This window comes from Nicotiana tabacum, chromosome 6 (assembly GCF_000715075.1).
Source record: "Nicotiana tabacum cultivar K326 chromosome 6, ASM71507v2, whole genome shotgun sequence".
NCBI lineage: Eukaryota > Viridiplantae > Streptophyta > Magnoliopsida > Solanales > Solanaceae > Nicotiana > Nicotiana tabacum.
The window spans coordinates 162,414,322-162,436,764 of NC_134085.1; the positions used below are offsets into that span (position 1 = coordinate 162,414,322).

General features: G+C 35.8%; 3 protein-coding genes across 3 annotated transcripts; 1 reads left to right on the plus strand and 2 right to left on the minus strand.

Annotated features, from left to right (window-relative positions):
• The first annotated feature begins 3,194 nt into the window (after positions 1–3,194).
• LOC142182148 (uncharacterized) lies at positions 3,195–6,325 on the plus strand. The gene is made up of 4 exons (XM_075256139.1): positions 3,195–3,666; positions 3,942–4,687; positions 4,793–4,897; positions 5,063–6,325. The coding sequence occupies exons 1-4, from the start codon at positions 3,195–3,197 to the stop codon at positions 6,323–6,325; spliced, it is 2,586 nt and encodes an 861-aa protein (XP_075112240.1).
• A 7,221-nt stretch (positions 6,326–13,546) lies between these two features.
• On the minus strand, positions 13,547–15,920 carry LOC142182149 (uncharacterized). Its single transcript, XM_075256140.1, has 6 exons — positions 15,780–15,920; positions 15,013–15,220; positions 14,842–14,867; positions 14,456–14,671; positions 13,979–14,269; positions 13,547–13,882 (listed from the first exon to the last, which is right to left on the minus strand). The coding sequence occupies exons 1-6, from the start codon at positions 15,918–15,920 to the stop codon at positions 13,547–13,549; spliced, it is 1,218 nt and encodes a 405-aa protein (XP_075112241.1).
• Positions 15,921–17,279: 1,359 nt separating this feature from the next.
• LOC107765126 (kunitz trypsin inhibitor 5) lies at positions 17,280–18,319 on the minus strand. Its single transcript, XM_016583736.2, is given in 2 exon segments — positions 17,280–18,120; positions 18,122–18,319. Coding segments are annotated over 2 exon segments (591 nt in total). The 5' UTR covers positions 18,194–18,319; the 3' UTR covers positions 17,280–17,601.
• Between the last annotated feature and the right edge of the window lie 4,124 nt (positions 18,320–22,443).

Here is a 22,443-nt window from a genome sequence, read left to right on the forward strand (position 1 = left end):
AAAGACCACACGCTCATCATCCAGCGCGTGTCTCACCTCAATATAGCACTACGATGTGCAATCCGGGGTTTCAAACCCTCAGGACATCATTTACAATCATTACTCACCTCGAACCGGCTACAACTCTAGCTCACGACACCTTTGCCCCTCGAATCGGCCTCCACGCGCGTCGAATCTATCCAAAATCAGCACGAATACGTCACAATATGCTAAGGGAACAAAACCCAAGCGAAAACAATCGAAAATATCGAAAATCCCGAAATTAGCAAAAACCCGAGCCCCAGACCCACTTCTCGAAACTCAGAAATTTTTACATCATTAGATTCCTTATCAACCCACGAGCTCATACATATCAAAAGTTCTCAAATCCGACCTCAAATGGTCCTTCAAATCCCAATTTAAAAGTTCAAAATCTCAAGCCCTAGTTCTTCCATTTTTAGCTTAGGTTCCATGAATTTCTAGGTTAATTTCACAATAGGATCACGTTTTTTATTCATAAAACTTACCTCCAATCAATTCTCCTTGAATCCATCTTCAATCTCCCTCAAAGAGCTCTCAAAATGATCAACTATGGTGGAAAAAATGGCTCAAAATCGCGGAGGAAATGTCTTATAAACTTTCTGCCCAGTTCTGATATCTCTTCATCGCATTCGCGACCTCAACCTCGCGAACGCGAAGCACATTTTTAATTAGCCAAAATTAACCTTATGCGAACGCGACTCACCCTCCGCGAACGCGATGATTCAGGCTTTACACTTACGCACACACGTTCCCTCACACGCGAACGCGAAGAACAATTGCTCTTGGACCCCATTTCCTTATATGCGAACGCGAGCAAACTCATGCGAATGCGAAGCATCCACTCTTAGCCTTCCGCGAACGCTAGCCTTCAAACGTGAATGCGAAGGCTTAAATTCCTGCCTCCCAAATCCCTTCTATGCGAACGCGACATACCCCTCGCGAACGCGAAGGGTTATTTTCTGCAACACCTGGACTCCCAAAATCTGCAACTTTTCAACTTAGAAAATGGTCCGATTGACCACCTGAAACTCATCCGAGTCCTCCGGTACTTCAACCAAATGCACCAAAACATCCTAAAACCTCATTCAAACTTGTTTCAATCATCAAAACACCTCAAACAACACGAAATCCATCAATTCACACTGAATTCAAGCCTAAGTTTTCTAAAAACTTCTGAAATACGCTTCGATCAAAAACCCAACCAAAACACGTCCGAATGACTTGAAATTTTTCACACACATCCCAAATGACATAAGAAGCTACAGAAACTCTCGGAATTCCATTCCGACCCTCGGATCAAAATCTCACCTACCAACCGGAAATCGCCAAAATACCAACTTCGCCAATTCAAGCCTAATTTTACACCAGACCTCCAAAACCAATTTCGATCGCACTCCTAAGTCACAAATCACCTCCTGAAGCTAACCGAACCATCAGAACTCACATCCGAGCCTCTAACTCATAAGTCAACATCCGATTGACTTTTCCAACTTAAACCTTCTTAAAAGAGACTAAGTGTCTCATTTCTTACCAGATCCACTCCGAACGCAAACTAATCAACTCGATCACATAAAATGCGGATACCGAGGCATAAAGAAGTAGAAATTGGGAAACAGAGAGGTAATTCATGAGACGACTGGCCGGGTCGTCACACCAACCTTTTTATATATCGTATCATAATTTTTCTTTATAATATCACAATTTTATTCATGATATTACTGGTACGTGATACCATGAAACGACGGCAAAACAAGACAATCCATTCAAACATTGTATTCATCAAACGATATAATACAGTACAATACATACGATACGATATATTATGAAACGATATGTAACGATCATCCAAACAAGGTGTTAATTAGCTCTCAAATTAAGGTCATCAAACGCTAAGGTAGTGATTGTAGGGAAAAGCTTTTTCTTTTCTAAAAAAACTTCTCTAAAATAAAAGACAAGTATTTGTTAAAAATTTGATGAATATAAAAAGTGTTAACATCAGACAAACTTAAAATGCCAAAATTGCTCAATGATATGTTTAAGAGCACTATTTTAAACATACCTTCAAAAGACCATTACTTTTTTTTAAACGGAAAAGGATTAAAAATATCCTTATTTTTTGGTAAATGGTTTACTTTTGTCCTCCGTTTAATTTTTTGATCGAAAATTATGTACAACGTTATCTTTCGGTCTAAAACTACCCTCGCGACTAACGGAATATTGTGTGATCCCTTTTTTAATGTGTTTGCATCATTTCATAGGGGCACGTTGCACCCAGACCAGATTGGTTTCTACCCGCCCCAGATTTAGACCCACCTCAATTTTTGGACTCAAATATGTTTTTCAACCTTCGAATTTGCTCTGCAAATTCACCCAAATCCATCTCAAATCTATTCCAGTCTCCCTCAAGTTTCAGATTTAAGCTCCTATTAACGTCCTCAACAAAATCTAGTAACACAGATTCAAAATAAATCACAATTTCAAAAAACCCTAATTTTGAACCAAGGTTTCAAAAGAGTTCTAATGGAATATTACAGCTCCTTCTTCAAGGTTCTCATTCTCAAATCAGTTTGCATAGATGTATTTAGGCTCAAAGTACATTAACATTCCAACAAAAAGTGACAAATATTTAGATCAAAATAAAATTTCACTCCAAATGGGTTTCGAAGAGTTCTTCAGTGGATCCTCCATTTTTTCAAATAAAAAAGTTTGAGATTATCAAATCTATTTTAAAATCAAGTTTTTAAGTATTAGAATCAACACTCAGCTTATATCTGTATAAATAAAAGGAGCAACATAATAGAGAATAAGGGAATTAGTAAGTTAGTGTACAAATACTACAATCAGTTATTAGGAGTACTGTAGGGACCATTAGTCTATTAGGGAATTGATAGTTAAGCGTACACGTATAAATATTGTGTATTGTTACATTGAAGATACATAATATACTTCTCTCATTTTTTTCTTCCTCAATTTGTTCTTTCTCTGCGTATGCTTCTCCTATGTCTAGGGTTCTTCAGCTCATGGATTCTCCGAAATCTAACATGGTATCAGAGCTTTGAGCTGTGAATTGAAGCTCACAAATCGATCCGGATCTGTAATCATCTCCTCAATTTTCTTCCTTACTCAACTCTCTTTTCGCATCTCAGTTCTGAAGCTTTAAGTCATCAACAATGATGGTCGACAATTCTAAGCAGGAAACACCTGCAACTATAACTGAAACTTCTCAAGCCTCATCGGAGGATGAATTTGAAGAAGGAATTTCAGTTCCAGTCACTCATCCTATGTATTTGGCACCTACTGATACGAGTGGAATATCTCTGATTTACTTTCAATTAATAGGCACAGACAACTTCTCACTGTGGTATCGATATATGAAAATTGCTCTTCTAGGTCGAAACAAGCTCAGAATGTTTGACGGAAGGTGGAAGAAGGAGAAATTTCGAGAAAAATATTGGTATCAGTGGGAAAGGTCCAATGCTATAGTTTTGTCATGGCTAATAAATGTTGTAGCACTAACTTTGATCAGTGGAATTGCATATGTTACCAATGCTCACACTGTGTGGATGGAATTGCAAGAGCGTTTTGACAAAGCGAATGACACTAGATGCTACAGCCTACACAAGGAAATTACAACCCTAACTCAAGGTATCTCCTCTATATCTGTGTACTATTCAAAACTCAAAGACCTCTGGGATGAAACTGAAGACTAGTGCCATATCCTGGCTGTGACTGCCCAAAAACTCAAAAATTTATTAAACATCTTCATAAACAAAAACTGTATGAGTTCCTTATGGGCTTAAATGACTCATACTCACAAGCTCGTAGTTAAATCATAATGATGAAACCTGTTCCTTCTGTAAATCAAGCTTATGCTATATTAATGAGTGAGGAGATTCAGAGAAATGTAGCATGATCAATAGGAATCTTAGGGTCTTCACCTAATTCCACTGGTGGACACTATGAATCTACAACATTATACAGTACTAAGCCTAGTAATAGACCAAAGTACAAAAAGAATTTTAATCTACAGTGTGAGTTCTATAAGCTAAAGGGTCATATCAAGGAGAATTGCTATAAAATAGTTGGTTATCCAGCAGACTGCAAGTTTAAGAAGAAAGGGGGAGTTGGTTCTTATAATGCAGTAGCTGAATATGGCTCAACTACCGGTAGTTACAATTCACTACCTGAGCTAAGCTCCTACATACAGCCTCGTGGACAACCAAACTCTGGTTCACAAATTACTACTATGCAGCCAAGGTCTATTCAACCTTTGCAGAACAACAATCACTATGCAAGTATGGAACAACAACCACAACGTGGAGGAGATAGTGCATTTCCCTTCACCAAGGAACAATATGATCAGATTATGCAAATTCTGAACAGCAACACAGTCAGCTCTTCTTCAGCAAGCAACAACTATCCTTCATCTACTTCTCAAGCTAATGCAGCAGGTACTAATATTGCTTTACTAGCTTCCACTAGTCCACAAGAGTGGATCATTGATACAAGGGCAACTAACCACATAGTGTTTAATGTCAATCTATTAAATAAAGTCTCTATAGTTGAACCCTCTATCTCTAGAAAAGTTCTCTTGCCAAATGGAGATGTCACTCAAGTAACTCATGTTGGAGATAGTCAGATATCAAACAACAACACTCTAAAAGAAGTATTTTATATACTACAATTCAAATATAATTTGCTATCAGTGTCAAAAGTGACAAGGGACTTAAGGTGCTTTGCCTTTTTTTATCCTAATTTTTGTGTGTTTCAGGATCTCTTCAATGGCATGGTGAAAGAGATTGTTAGAGAAAGAGATGGTTTGTACTTCCTACAGCAACATGGAAATAAGAGATTGGCTGTTGTGTCCTTGGCAGCTGTTAGCTCAAAAGCTGATCTCTCAATCTGTCCCAATAATATAGCCTTATAGAACAAGAGACTTGGTCATGTGTCCGTTATTGTTCTAAAGAAATTATTTCCTGTCAAACTAGCTAGTATTACTAATGCCATCAATAATTGTTGTGTTTGTCCATGTGCTAAACAGACCAGGACACCATTTCCTAATTGTAGCATTAAGAGTACTAATGCATTTGATCTCATTTATGTAGATGTTTGGGGACCTTATAAAACTGTCACATTTGATGGTTATAAATACTTTCTCTTAGTGGTTTATGACTTCACTAGAATGACTTGGGTTTTTGTACTGAAACTGAAATCTGATGTGTCTGTTGTATTACCACAATTCATTGCCTTTTTACATACACAGTTCAATAAAATAGTCAAAATGATAAGATCTGACAATGGTACTGAATTTCTAAATTCAGTATGTAGAACTGTGTTCAATAACCTTGGAATTCTTCATCAAACTACCTGTGCCTACACTCTTCAACAGAATGGGGTAGTTGAGAGGAAGCACATGCATCCCCTAGAAATCACTAGAGCTCTGAGGTTTCAAGCTCATATTCTAATCATGTCCTGCGGTCATTGTGTTATTACTACAACATATCTAATCAACAGACTACCATCATCAGTATTGAAGGGTTGTTCACCTTATGAGGTGTTGTACAATATGAAGCCTCACCTGGGACATCTTAGAACCCTGGGATGCTTATGTTTTGTAAAGCAAGTACATGAGACAGATAAGCTCATGCCTAGGGCCAAAGCTGCTGTGCTCATGGGATTCTCAGACACGCAAAAAGGTTATATTCTCTTAGATATTTCTATACAACACTTCTTTGTTAATAGAGATGTTATCTTGAGAGAGGATGTCTTTCCATTCAAAGACTTTTTGTCTGTCTCTCCCCCTATATTCAAGCCCCCTCATTCACCTCCTAGATGTGAAGAAGTGTTCTCAGATGGCTGTTCCTCTCCTCACATCAATTTACCTATTCCATCATCTGGTGATCACTTGTACCCTACCTTATCTAAAGGTAGGCATAGCTCTTTATCTACTACTTCTGAACCTTGTCCTACTCTGAGGATATCTCTCAGAACTAAATATCCTCCACTATGGCTCAAGGATTTTGTCACTCAGCCTTCTAACACTACAACTCCATATTCCATGGCCAATTATGTCTCCTATAATAGTCTCTCTCCATCTTACCAGTCTTATATTGCAGCCTTCTCCACTATTGTGGAGCCCTCCTCTTATGAAGAGGCTATTAAAGATCCAAGGTGGGTGGAGGCTATGAAATCAGAAATAGCAGCCTTGGAGGCCAATCACACTTGGGAATTTGTATCACTTCCTCCAGGCAAGATGCCTATTTGTTGCAAGTGGATATTTAAGGTGAAGTACAAATCTACATGATAGGTTGAAAGATTTAAAGCCAGGCTGGTGGCAGGGTTCAGTCAGCAACAAGGGACTGATTATCAAGAAACTTTTAGTCCAGTTGTTAAGATGGTTACTATTTGAACCACCCTTTCTATTGCAACTTCAAAACATTGGCATATACATCAAATGGATGTGTACAGTATCTTTCTATAGGGTGATTTGCCTGATGAAATCTATATGACTCTTCCTTAGGGATTTTAGAGTCAGGGGGAGAGTAGGCCAGCTTGCAGACTTTTGAAATCCTTATATGGTCTCAAACAAGTACGCATGCAGTGGAATGCAAAGCTATCAGAATCATTGATTACTTTTGATTTCACACAGAGTCAACATGATCACTCCTTATTTGCACAAGGAACTGGGAGCTGCATTGTGGTTATACTAGTCTATGTGGATAATATGCTCATCACAAGACCTAATTTGAGTCTAGTAGAAAAGACCAAAACAACACTACAGAAGACCTTTAATATGAAGGACCTAGGGGAGTTAAAATACTTCCTTGGGATAGAGTTTGCAAGATCATCAAAGGTTATTCTTATGCATCAAAGAAAGTATGCATTAAAACTTATTTCTGAACTTGGCTTAGGTGCTGCAAAACCTGCTACCACACCTCCTGAAGTAAATGTGAAACTCACTACTCAGGAGTATGGTGAACACACATGCACAATCAACAACTTGGATAATACAGTATTACCAGATTTTACTAGTTATCAAAGGTTAGTGGGCAAACTTCTATATTTGACACTAACAAGATCAGACATTGCATTTAGTGTTCAAACACCTAGCCAGTTTATGCAAAAGCCTAAAAAAAATCCCATATGGAGGCAACACTTAGGGTGATCAAGTATGTTAAGAATCATCATGGGCAAGAAGTGCTTCTGTCAAGTCAAATGAAAGATGTAATCTCAGCCTTTTGTGATGCTGATTGGGCAGCATGTCCTTTGACTAGGAAGTCTGTGTCTAGTTTTTTCATAAAGTATGGGGATTCACTGATATCATGGAAATCAAAGAAACAAAGCGCTATTTCCAGAAACTCTGCAGAATCAGAGTACAGAAGCATTGCAACAACAATAGCTAAACTAGTTTGGATATTTGGGTTATCAAGGACATTGGAGTGGTGTTTGAATTGCTTGTAACTATCTACACTGACAGTAAAGCAGCCATACAAATAGCTGACAACCTTGTCTTTCATGAAAGGACCAAACACATAGAGATTGATTGTCATTTCATATGACAAAAAATTCAGCAGGGGATAATCAAGATAGAATATATGGGAACCAAAGAATAGTTGGCAGATATGCTAACTAAAGGACTGCCTAGAGCTCAACATGAGTACTTACTGTCCAAGCTAGGTTTACTAGATATTTTCATACCACCTAGATTGAGATGGAGTGTAGAAACAAAAGAAGTAACATAATAGAGAGAAAAGGAATTAGTTAGTTAGTGTACAGATACTACAATCAGTTATTAGGAGTACTGTATGGACCACCAGTCTGTTAGGGAGTTGATAATTAAGTGCACATGTATAAATATTGTGTACTGTTACATTGAAGATATAAAATATACTTCTCTTATTTTTTTTCTTCCTCAAGTTGTTCTCTCTCTGCGTATGCTTCTCCCATGTCTAAGGTTTTTCAGCTCAGGGATTCTCTGAAATCTAAACAATATAACTAGCCAAAAATCAAAACTTTGAATTTTAGTAGACTCTCACCTCGAGTTTTTGAAAGCCAGTAGCTTAGTTCTTTTCTTCTAAGCTCAAACAATAAATTTCAACAATAGGTAATAGTAATTGCTCCGATTTCAGTTTGTCACACACCCAAACTCAAATTTTAATGGATGCCCTTTCGATTTCGAATCCAAACCAGTTACAACAGTGCACTCAGGGAAGAGCGTGAAAGATAAAGTGTGAGAGCGAGAAACGGGTCTGAATTTTGTAGTATAATCATTGTAAGAAGAAGAAAGTTGTTCTAAGAAGAAGGGAATTGAAGAACAAGTTCGGTACAAAAAATTGGGGCGGGTCTAAATCTGGCGCGAGTAAAAACAGATTGAGTGCCACGTGTCCCAATGAAATAATGCCAGCATATGCAAAGATAACGTTATACACAATTTGAACCAAAGTTGGACGGAGGGTAAAAGTAAATCATTTATCAAACAATAGGGATAGTTCATTTTCTCTATCTTTTGTCACAACCGAAGCCTTCTGAAATATTATGGGTCTGTGGTCAAACCTCATAAGTCCTATTCAGATAACGTGTCTGCTTAATTTCGTAAATAGTTGAGAATAATATACTTTTTAACAATATATGTCGATTTTGTCAAATTTAGTGCAATTTAATATTCCCTTTCAACAATATCAAAGAAGAAACAGAAAAAATATAGAAAAGGGAGGCAATGGGATTCACAATCCTGTAGAGCTTGTGGGTGTGTTTGGTACGAAAGAAAATATTTTCCAATTTTTAATGTTTGGTTGTCTTAAATGTTTTGGAAAACATTTTCCTCATCAACTCATTTTCCTCCAATTGGAGGAAAATGTTTTCCCTATCAAGAGAAGGGAAAACATTTTCCAAAACTCCTTCTCATTTCTCAACTTCCCCACCCTATTCCATACCCTCACCAACCCATCCCACACCCCACACCCAACCCACCTAACCCCACCCCATGCCATCTCTCCAAAAAAGGTTTTTTTCCGTCACCACCACCCTACTACGCTACCCACCCCCATCCCCTCACCCCAAAAAAATTTACTTTTTTTTTGTAATTTCAAATTTCTTTTTTTCGTTTTTACACACCCCCACCCACCCCCGCACAATTTTTTTTTACTTTATTTATAATTTTTAAATTTTTATTTTTTTCTCTGCACCCCCACCCACCCACTGCCCCCTGCCCCACCCCTACTCCCTATCCTGCCCTCCTCCCTGGAAAAAATATTTTTTTATATATTTTCAGTTTTACTTTTTTCATCTTTCGGTTTACAGGTTCAAAATTTTACAAGTTCTAAAGTTATGAGTTCGGAGGTTTATGTGTTTCGAAGTTTACGGGTTTAGAAATTATAAAGTTTATAGGTTCAAAATTTTGCGGTTCTGAAAGTTTTGCGGTTCAGAAGTTTATGAAATTTGTGGGTTCGGAAGGTTGTTGGTTCGAAACTTTATGGCTTCATGTTTATTGTATCAAAATTATTTAAGAATATTCTTGAGAAAATATTTTCCTTAATTTGCGTACCAAACACCAAAAAATGAATAAGATTGCTACTTGTTTTCCAAGAAAATATTTTTTTCATGGAAAACATTTTCCATCATACCAAACACACCTTGTATGTTAATCGTTTTTTCCCTGAACCTATATGTTGGAACTAGAAGCTCAATGATTTTTTACCTATGTTTAAGGGGGCGAATCATGTGGGTTGAGAACCTCGTTAACTTTTCATTTCCAAAATTTTTCTTGAACGTTTCTCTTTTATTCTTCGAAACATCGCTAGGAAATGAAATAAGAAACCATGAGCATGGAAATTTTATCACAGGATAATTATGATCATCTTAAACTAGTCCTTTGCGGCAAATGATTGTTCCGGACCTTTTAATTGCAACGACAAGCCGTCTCAAGGTTTCAATTCAAAAGATTGGAAATATTTTTAGGGGTGGCATAGTTTGGACAAACCCTGAATCCAACTAAAATCCGAAATTTTTGAATTTTTGGTTTGGATTTTCGAATTCTGGATTGGATTTCTGATTTAATTTTAACTTTTTTTTGGATATTGGATTAGTTTTCAGATTTTTGGATATCCGAAAATCCGAAATTGTTATACTTCATATTTAGTCCATTATCCATATGCAATAACAATAAGTCCAATACTCTATCCATTAGATATTATCTCATATATTCAGTACTAATTAATAAGTTGTTGTCGGAAAACTTTTTATTTGGACATAATTTTACTATTGCTACTTCTTATCGGCCTTATTAATGTCTTTGTTTTATTTTCTTGATAATTATTTCATTACTTGAATATACGTTATTTGGATGAAGTAGTGAGAATGCGGAACTTTTTAGGTAACTTAACATGAATACTTTTTTAGATGTTCATTTTTTTAAGAAGAAGAAACATCTAAACATATAGGCTCAAAATCGAAAATCCAAAATATCCGATTCGAATCCAAAATCGAACTTAAAAAATCCGATCCAATCCGAGCTTCTTTGGATTGGATTGGGATTGTCATTTATTTACTTCGAAAATCGAATATCCAAAGCGAAGTTTTTTTATTCAATCTGAATTGCCCGAATGCCTACCCCTAAATATTTTACTACTACTACTTTATCATTTTTGTTTTTCTTATTCCTTAACAGATTACAGTTGATATAAGTGAATACGTACGACTTGATCGGTTCAAATAAAATAACTATAATAGTCGTACAAGTAATAAAGTGATAAATCGAGTGTCGAACCCACAGAGACTTGTATTAACTACCCATTAGTTTTACCAATATTATTATTATTATTATAATAATAATAATAATAATAATAATAATAATAATAATAATAATAATAATAATAATAATAATAAAAGTTCTATATCAAGTCTAAGACCTATATGCCCAAGTAGGTATTACCAATATGAATTTTTCTCTTCTATTTGTGCCTTGTATTTAACTATACATTGATTCTAAAGATGTGTATGTCTTTGGAGGTAACTTCTGCTAGCATGGGCTTGCTCACATTGCCGATCGAAACCCAGATAAAAGCTGCGGCAAACTGGCAACAGATTAAAACTTGGTAATTAATTCATGATGAATCCTCCTGATTGGTCCAAAAACAATTAGAAAATGCACTGATAGTTTAGGAAAAGAGCTCTGGAGAAGGCCATATTTATTAGTATTGTGTTATTTTATTGCTATCTCACTGGAAATGGAGCGCACCTTTATCGATTCAGCCCTGTGATGAGGTGAGGAGCTATTGCAATTTGCTAAGATGTGAGTGACGACTCCAAGATGAGCTATCCAATTTCTACTCTGTTTCTTTTATGCAGAAACTTCAATACTATAGGACAAGAGATGCGACTGCATATGTTTTGACACTCCCATTGTTTAATATCACTGATAGAATTGAAGTTGCATGGAAGATTAAACCCTAGATTCTAGAAAATTCAGAGAAGAAGAGAGTGAAGAAGAAGAGATTTTTTTTTATTTCATTCTCTGTTATGCTCTGTTACAAGAGTGAACAACATTTAACCAAAATAACCGACCTACACATGTCTATCACGTCTGTGTTTGTAATGACTAATATACCATCATTTAACTATCTCAACTCTTAATACTCCCCCTCAAGCTGGAGGGTGGAAGATGTCTAACACACCAAGCTTGGAGACCAGGAAGGAATGTTGTGATGCAGTCAGTCCTTTTGTTAGAAGATCTGCTAGTTGTAAGGAGGAAGGAACATGACATGGAGTAATAAGCCTTGTCTTGATTTTCTATCTGAAAAAGTGGCAATCGATTTCTATGTGCTTTGTCCCCTCATGAAATATTGGATTCCTAACTATTTGTATTGCATCTATATTGTCATAGAACAATGTAACAGGTCTAGATGCTTTAACTCCTAAGTCTTCCAGCAATCCTGTTAGCCATGTGATCTCAGCAGTTGCAGCAGCCATACTTCTGTATTCAGCTTCTGCTGAACTCCTGCTTATTGTAGGTTGCTTCTTTGATTTCCAAGATATCAAAGAATGTCCCAATTTAACAACATATCCTGTCACAAATTTTCTTGTATTAAGGCATGATGCTTAGTCTGAATCACAGTAAGCAACTAGTTGATCGATAGGTCCTACTTCCATCAGTAATCCCATGCCTGGTGCCCCTTTGATATATCTCACTATTCTCAATGTTGCCTCCATAAGTGACTCTTTGGGCCTTTGCATGGACTCTCTCAAAGTTTGCACTGCAAAACTTATATTAGGTCTGGTAATTGTTAAGTATAGCAACCTTCCTATTAATCTTTGATAAGCTGAATTATCTTTTAGCTCTAAGTCTCCTGTCTTCCCAACACATGTATCATATTCCACAGTTGTCAATTTTTGATTCAACTCTATAGGAGTTGCAACTGGTTTTGCACTACTTAAGCCTACCTCTGAAATTAGTTCCAAAGCATATTTTCTTTGATTGAACAAGATTCCTTTCTTTGACCTTGATACTTCAATTCCCAGAAAGTACCTCAGCCTGCCTAAATCCTTAACCTTGAACTTACTGTGTAAGACCTTCTTGGCATCATTGACTAAGTTGGGGGAGCTCCCAGTAATCATCAAATCATCTACATATACCAGTATGATGACTATCTCTCCTCCTTGCTGCTTTGTGGATAGAGAATGATCAAAAGGACTTTGTTTGTAACCATTCTGAACAAGTGCATCAGTGAGCTTTATGTTCCATTGCCTATATGCTTGTTTAAGACCATAGAGGGATTTCATAAGCCTGCACACTTTCAATTCCCTCTTGTTTATGAAATCTTTGAGGTAGCTGCATATAAACCTCTTCATAGAGATCCCCTTGTAAAAAGGCATTACTGACATCTATTTGAGATAGAGGCCAACCCTTGGCAGCTGCTATGCTGATAATGGTCCTGACTGTGACCATCTTTGCTACAGGTGAGAATGTGTCATGGTAGTCCAACCCTTCCTTTTGATTATAGCCCTTAGCAACTAGTCTTGCCTTGTATCTTTCTACCTCTCTATTAGCCTTGTATTTGATCTTGTATACCCACTTGGAACCAATAGCTTGTTTCCCTGCTAGTAAGTCCACTATCTCCCAAGTTTGATTATCTTCAAGAGCTTGAATCTCCTATTCCATAGTTGTAATCCATCTGCTATCAGTGGAAGCCTGCTGAAAGGTAGTAGGTTCAACTTCAGCTGAAAAAACTTGCAGGTATGCTTGATAACCTCCTGTGAGATTAGCATAAGTAAGGGTGTTAGTCAATGGATATAAGTATTGGCCAGAGAATTTCTGAGTAGTTTGGTAGTCTTTCAACCAAACTGGGGGCTTAGATGTCCTCATAGTCTTCCTAGGCTCTTGATCACTTCGAATCATAGGTACGTTATTGTCAGGAGTAACATGTACCTCTGACTCAGTGTTTGGAACTAAGTCAATGTAGGTAACTTGCTCACCATGCTCAACCTCTGCTGTTTCTGTGTTTTTGTCTGTGTGATTAAGGTGTAGGACTTATGTAGTAGGTGTATTTGTGTTCTCTATGGCTGGTGCATTGTATGTAGGTGGAATGTGAGTGTCTGTGGATATAGGCAATGAGGGATCAGGATGTGGTGGTATAGAAGCTTGTGTGGGAAATGGATCTTGTGGAGTGGTTACACTTTCTTTAAAAGGGAAAATATGTTCTCTAAAGCTAACATCCCTGCTTACAAAAATAGCTTTAGTTTCTAAGTCAAACAATCTATACCCCTTTTGAACTTCTGAATAACCTATGAGAACTAATTTTCTTGCTCTTTTTGCAAACTTATCACCTTTTGGCAAATTGCTAGAAAAACACATGCATCCAAACACCTTTAAGTGATCAATAGCAGGCAATTTATTATACAAAACTTCATAAGGAGATTTTCCTTGTAGTATGGGTGTAGGTCATCTATTGAAGAGGTAAACAGTTGTCTTTATGCTATCTCCCCAAAATCTATTAGGAACAGAACTCTGAAACTGCAATGCCCTAGCCACTTCAAGTATATATCTGTTCTTTCTTTCCACCACCCCATTCTGTTGAGGTGTATATGGACAACTGCTTTGATGCACAATGCCTAAGGATGCTAATAATTCATTAAAACTGGAATTAAAAAACTCTCTTCCATTATCAGATCTTAGCACTTTCACATTCATGTCAAACTGACTCTTTACCATTATAAGAAAATCCTTCAATACTGTTACAACTTCACATTTAGACTGCAACAAGCATACCTAAGTGTACCTACTAAAATCATCCACAATTGTAAGAAAATAGTATTTCCTATCATATGTAGGCATTTTGTGAGGACCCCAGCCATCAAGATGAATAAGCTGAAAAATACACTCAATCTTACTGCTATTGAGAGGAAACTTCAATCTACTTTGTTTAGCTAAAGGACATACTTCACAATTATGCTGTATACTATCCACTAATTTATTCTTCAAGGCAGGAATATGTTTTATTGCCACTATTGATGGATGTCCCAATCTCATATGCCAAAGACTGCACTCATCAGTATTTTTTGTGACCAATGCTGTTACTTGCTTGTCTCTCCATTTCAGAATATAAAGTCCACAGTTCTCTCTATCAATCCCCATCACCTTCCCATTGTAAAGGCCCTGTAATACACAAAAATCAAGGAAGAATAGAGCACAACATAACAGCTACTTGGTCAGTTTGGAAACTGACAGTAGATTGAACTTAAAATCTGAAACATACAACACATCTTTTAGTTCATATCCCGGCAGAATTGAAGTTTTTCCTTTGTGTGTTATTGAACATTTGCTACCTGTTGGAACTTGTACTTTATGATTCCTGTGTTGCTCAATGTTCTCTATGTTAGATAGAATTTCTTTATCATATGCGATATGGTGATATGCTCCTGTGTCTACTGCCCATTCTCATAAAGATGCATCAGATAACAAGGTGGTTATACCTGCCATTAGTGTATGACTATTACCTGCAGGTGTTTTGTTTAGAAGCTCCAGTATCTGCTTGTTTTGACCTTTAGTGAACAGTTGCCCCATCTGTTGGCCTTGAGATGAGCTTGTAATTTCTTCTGTCACCATGTTAGCATAAGTTCTGTTTCCTTGTCCTTGTTGTTTCTTCTTGCTTTTGAAGTCAGTAGGATACCCTATAATCTTGTAACAGTTTTCCTTGAGGTGTCCCTATACCCATAACGTTCATAAACAATCCCAATCTTCTTACCCTTATATCCTTGATTCTATCATGCCATCATAGTTAAAGGTTTCCTATTTATCTCAAGCACACTTATAGCCTGTTTGGCCAAGCTTCTTTTTGGCCAAAAGTGATTTTTTTGGCAAAAAATTGAGGTGTTTGGCCAAGCTTTTAGAAGGAAAAAAAGTGCTTTTGAGGAGAAGCAGAAGCAGTTTTGGAGAAGCAGAAAAAAGTAGTTTCTCTCCAAAAGCACTTTTTTGAGAAGTACTTTTGAGAAAAATACACTTAGAAGCAGTTTTTCAAGCTTGGCCAAACACTAATTGCTGCTCAGAAGTGTTTTTCAAACTAATTAGCCAAACACAAACTGTTTCTCACCAAAAGTACTTTTGAGAAAAGCATTTTTGAAAAAAAGCACTTCTCAAAATAAGCTAATTTTTGCAGCTTGGCCAGATGGGCTATTAGTTCACGCTGACTTTCTTCTTGAATGACCAAAGCATAGGCTTGATTTACAATCAATACTGGCGTCTTAAGCAATATCTGACTTCTCACCTGACTATAGCTTTCATTAAGCCCAACTAGGAACTGTAATAAACGCAGATTCTTAAATTGGTCAATAAAAGGTCTAGTTTCTTCACAATCACAACCAGGTCCTGGAACTAATAGATCAATCTCATCCCAGAGGTCTTTCATTTTCGTATAATATGATGTTACAGAGTCAGTGCCTTGCTTTAATAATCCAATTTGTATCCATAGAAGGTAAAAACGAGTGAGATTAGATTTATCAAACCTCTCCTTGAATTCCTTCCATACTGTTTTTGCATTTGAAGCATAAATGATGCTCGACTACAATTCTGTTGATACTGTACGTCCTATCCATGAAAGAACAACGACATTACATCTCTCTCACTGATTCGCCAATTCTCCTTTGTAAGAGCTTTTCAAGCAAGTTCCTTCTATGAAACCTAGCTTGTTCTTCCTCAAAAGTGCCATCCGCATCGATCTACTCCACAAGCCATAATTTTCCTGTCCGGTGAGCTTGATATCGTGCAAAACTACTCCAGGTGTATCTATAGCTGCTAAAAACAGAGGGTGATTATGATCAATTGGGAGATTTTCTGTTTCCGCCATGGCTAATGAAATCAAAGCTTCTAATTAGTGTTCGATGTTCAGATCTTGCAGAATTTCAACTCAATTTCAATGACCCGCTCTGATACCATGAATAGAATTGAAGTTGCATGGAAGATTAAACCCTAGATTCTAGAGAATTCAGAGAAGACGAGAGTGAAGAAGAGGAGAGAAACTTTTATTTCATTCTCTGTTATGCTTTGTTACAAGAGTGAACAGTGTTTAACCAAATAACGACCTACACATGCCTATCACTTGTGTGTAATGACTAATATACCCTCATTTAACTATCTCAACTCTCAATAATCACAAATCGTTACGGAATCTTTGGCATGGTTGATATAGCCTAGCCTAAATGAACATGCAATTTAAGTTTCTTATACCGATAATATATATATTTTTCACACTATCAGATGAGTTCATTTATAACAAGTAACTCTAAACAGCAAATCTTATATGCTAATTAACCTAGAAAACCAAGTAATAACCTGCTATGTCAAATTGCATACATTGATAGTTTATTTTTATTTATTTTTTGTAAACTTTTTAATTATATATAACAAAATTTTCTTTACACAGATCCTATGATTTTTGCATTTAGTAGTATAAATAGTTTAATTACAAATAATTTTTGCAGCAAACTAAAGCTTTATAATCTGGTGTATCCATTAAAGTCTTTCACACAATCCTTACTGTCCCGTTTCCTTTTCCTTTAACCCGCGTATGTAATTGTAAAAAATTATGTAACTAATAGTTTGATACAGGCTGTTAAATTTACAAACATGATTTTTAATCAATTCAACAGAAAAAGGAAACTAGGATAATAATAAATCAAAATAACAAAAAGGTGAACCACAAGGAATATAGGGCAAAATACAAAATTGACCAGTAGGTCGAAACTAATTGTTTTAGCTAGCCAAAAAGTATATAAAATACGTATATTTTTTTATATATATAATACACATGTACACAAAAAATATACATTTTGTATTTATTCCTGCGGATTAAAATGACAAATTAATATGAAACACCTCCTTTATAACATGCGTACGGCCCACACCAATAAATTATTACATCACGGTTTGCTATTATTTTGGCTATATATGTTACTAGCTATGAATATCTTAGTAGAAGCGGACCTAGCTTATAATATATTACTAGTTATGCATACCTTATATATGTGTTAGAAAATCCACATCTATTATAAATATTTAATTATGAAAAATCTGGGATGCACCTCCGAATCTTAAGCCTTTTTGAACACAATCTTGAAAACTGGACGATTCACAGCCAAACGCCTCGATCCATTAGCTGCAGGTGCAATACCAATATACCCACACAACAATCTTGGACAAATAAAGGAACACCCTGTAGCTCTTGGACAATACTGTAACGCATAGGCATCTTCATACTTCTGAATCGTAAACAAACTTGTGGCCGTACCATTTTCAGTCCCACCCTTAATTCCGCCAGTGGTGACAAACCCGTCAATTTTCCAAACAGTGGATTTATTGCAAATTGACACGTACCTTGGTGCTGCAAATTTTATATTTATGTCTTCATTTTCGTCAATTACTAGTCCTGCACTTGAATTCACCATTAAGAATTTTAAAGGAAGGCCTGTGCTCTGAACATTTTGTGCTTGAAAAACGTCGAGCGGGCAGCTCCCGTTTTCGCCTTTCGCTAGCGTTAGGCCACCGCCGTTGGCCGCGGTGGTTGCCGGCAATAAGGCTTTTCTGTCTAAGAATGACAGTATATTTCCAGCCAGTCCCTTTAACCTTATTCCAGGTAAAAAATAGGAGGCAAGAAAGCAATAAAATCCTTGATATGATCTTCATTTTCAAGGATATGGTTAATGCATGAAATATTAGGGGCCAAGTGTTTTATATATTTATAGAAGCCGATGTTGAAATGTATGGCATATGTGATCGTTTTGAGTTTTGCTTTTCAAACTTTTGGAAAAATGAGAGCCTAATTTTTGTTAAAGTATGCTAATATGGGTAGAGAAAAGTCAAAACATTGAAATTTAATTTACCGTGTTTTGAATTTCTTATAAAGTTAGGCATTCCGTATGGAGAACTACATTTGAATGGTTTTATCACCGAAAGAAATAAGTGCAAACTTCTAGATTAGCTTAGACAATAATCTGTTGTGCTTATGAATTGTCAACCAATAGGAATGCGATAAATTGGAAAACCAGTCTGTAAAATTTCTTGACTTTTAGTCGATTGAATCAGAAGGTAAAAGATGAGGGCGCGGGGCTAGTACTAGTACGCAATTATTATAGATTTAAAAGATATCACGTGTCTTTTTGCTTAAATATTTTGTACGTACTCCTACTTTCACTGTATTACATGAGGATGAAAACCTAAACTTGGTATAAACAGTAGTTATGGAATTTTCAGCCTATTTCGAGAAATATATAATGTATTCATTAGTTCTCTTAGTCGTCATATTATTTATGGGCAAAAAAGAGAGAGAATGTTTTCCCATTTTATCCGAACCTCATATGTTATCAATTGGTGTGGGTGGATGTCAAGATGCCAACAGGCGAAGAACCATCCATGTCCTGCCGAAGGAAAAGAAGTCCTTTCACTCCTCCAATTATTATTATTTTAGGTACGTACTATAATTAATTCTTGTCAGGTAACTCGTGACATCATTTGTTGGGTAAACATCAGAAATAGATATATTTACAATTAGTAATTGAAAAATAGTCATAGTTTTAAAAATAATAACAATTTAGTTACTTTTCATGTAAAGATAAAATTTGTACAAAAATACTTTTAAAAATCCAAAAGTATTTCAGTATAATATGCGGGAGTTCGAATTTTTTACATATGAGCTTCCAGCATACTATGCTACAATAAAATGCGAAGGAGTTCCATCATAATATGCTGGAAGTTTATAGGCAGGAGCGCCATAATCCCACATATTATGCTGGAATTTTTCGTGTGCTGGAGTTCCAACATAATATGTTGGAAGTTTATACGCAGCACCATAATCCCGCGTATTATGCTGGAACTTTTCATGTTTCACCAAAATAATGACTATGTTTTAATGACTTCGCAAACGTTGGTTATTTTTTAATTACCCGTCCGAAAAATAGGTAGCCCGTGCTATTTTTACTCATTTGTTGTATATGGTATTCACTATTCAGTCCTTCTTTCTTTATTTTCTATTTAATTTCCTTTTATTTCTCTATCATGTTTTTACGAAAATACTCCCTTCTGTCCATTCTTGCTAAGGTTTCGAATTTAATCCAAAATAAGTACGTATTATTTAAACAAAGCAAATATATATATTACTTATGTTTTTTCAACAAATTTATCCTAAAGGCTGTATTAGGAGTTCATGTCAAGGTTGTTTCAGTTTAACATCACATGGTAAAACCCAGCCCAACTACCAAATTTCTTAATCTATTGTGCGCAGTAAACAAAAGAAACATATACAGTAGTACAATGTAGTCGTTTACATTTCTAATAATTACCATTCAAATAAGATAGTAATAAAACAACCAACATAATTACATCTAATTCACTGCACACATCTTTATTTATTCAGCCCCAGGAGGTTTTGGATCGTGATGGTTATTGGCACCTGTTCCTGGATAGTCGTCTCTTTCCACCAACAGCTCCCTCTTCTTCTCCATCATTACCTTAATTCAACAATTTCAAAATTCATCAATTTCATAGATAATCTTAAAGAATTAACACCACAAGATACATATTTTATAGCCACAAGTTTTAAAAGTGTTAGTAATCCGTACAAAGTTAAACACCTCCACGTAAAAAGAGTAAAAAAAAGAAAAGGAAATTACTGTAGTAATAAATAGGATTCAAGAAAGAAGAAAGAGGAACCTTGTAATGAGAATCTTGGAATGGTAGATTTTCTGTAATTGTCTTTAGGCTTCCTGTAAATTATCACCACAAGATACAAATTACTGTCAGGAATCAAAATTAGCAATATCTGAAAAGAAAAGATAATAGGAATAGATTTATTTATGACTTACTTGAAGAAGGAACTGAGATGGTGGAAATGACAAGGGAAAATCCCACAAATATTAGTAAGAATAAGCATAGAAAATTAGAAGCCCTGTGCTTCATTTTTTTTTTTGTTGGAGTATTGTCTTATGACGGGAAGAAGGTAGATGTGAGAACAGAGACAGCTAAAAGTGCTGGCCTTTTATAAGGGGAGGATACTATTTTAATACTTACTTTCTTAAACAATTTCGCATTTTTATGAAAATTAAAGTACATAAACATGGCTAAATAAATATATGATGCTGGCCACTACCTGGCTATAATTGACTTGTTTCTCTAAATGTTTTTTTAAATTACTGGAATTAAACTAATAGCGATACAGTTTTATTGAGTGTTGACTTTATGTGAACAGTACTCAAGTTGTTTTCTGTTTCAACTTGGATATTCAGGTAAAATGTGATTAATGCCAATAAATGATTGTCAAGGCAGGATTTAAATTTACTCTTTTCGTATTGTCTAAAATATGTTATTCATATCTGAGCTACTTTTAATCTGAAGTTACAAAACCTACACTTAGACCCATTTGGACATTAAAAAAGTTTCCTTTTTTTCAAAAAGAAATTTTTTTTTAGAACAATGTTTGTCTAAGAAAATTTTATATTTTTTCAAATCCAGCTTGAAAATGTATTTTCGAATTTGAAAAACTGCTGAGAACTAGTTTTTCAATTAAAAAATTAAAAAGTTGTTTTTTTTAAGTTTTACAAATTTACCCTATTTTTTAAAAATTTATAAAAGGACCCAATTAGTTATTAAACCTAAGTAACAATTAACACCTACAACTACCTACTACCTTATTGAGTGGTCTTGAACTATATTTTGATATCCACTGTTAAGATTTACAATTTATACTTTTACCTGAAGGAGCCACTACAACTTCTATTACAGATTGTTCGTACAGTTAAGCAATCAACATGTATGATTGTTTCTTTCAATAGGATAATCAATTCGGGGTGATTTTGATATTTTTGACAAATTGTAGGGTATAAATCATGTTTCATGATTTTAAAAAAAGTACATCTAAAAATGTTGCAAAAATTATAACCAAACACAACTTCATCTTCAAATCAAATTTTAGTAAAATTTCAAATTTGAAAAAAAATCTTGGAACTTATGTCTAAATGCCTACTTAGATACCATCATCTTGGAGCCTATAAAATTCCTTTTTTTTTTGCCCCGAGATTCCAATGTGATCGGAATATAATAACTATTGTTATAGAGACTAGACTGATGCGTGCTAGTAAATAGTTGAGGGACTAAAGTGTAAATAGGAAAAGGGAGGTTAGTTAGAGTCGGTTATGTGGTCTATAAATCGGACCACACTCACGTGTAATAGGCAGATAAAAATAACACTTCAGCTCTTCTTCTCCATCTCATCTCTATATCTTCCATTTCTTCTCTTCTTCTTTTTCATCATTATTTGCTTGCATGTGTGTTGTTTCTGATGCATTGTGTAGAATTTATCATGGTATCAGAGCAACGATCATAAATTCATCGGAATTAGGAAGAAATTCATTAAATCGAAGCTCGACGGAACTCCGATCTGATCAGCTATGGCAGGGAATGAGGTCGCCTCACTAGATCACAATCATCCGCTATTTTTACAATCCTCATATGCTCCTGGACTTGTCTTAATACGGCTCAAACTCACAGGGCCTGAATATTACACGTTGTGGAGCAGGGTGATGAAATTTGCACTCCAGGGAAAGAGTAAACTAGGGTTTGTGGACGGAACTTGTATGAAGAGTATGTATAGAGGCGAATTGGTAGAATAGTGGAAAAAATGCAATGCAATTATTTTGTCTTGGATTGGAAGCATTGTATCGAGTGAGTTGATGCCAAGCGTTGTCTATGCTTCAAATGCGAGAAAAGTCTGGAGTGATTTTTAGGAGAGGTTTGATAGAACAAATCTGACTAGAATCTATCACCTTTGGACAACCATAGTAACATTAAGAAAATGTATTGACTCTATCACTACCCATTTATCTAAAATGAAGGATTTGTAGGATGAACTTGGTGTATTAGTGTCTCTGTCCTCATGTGATTGT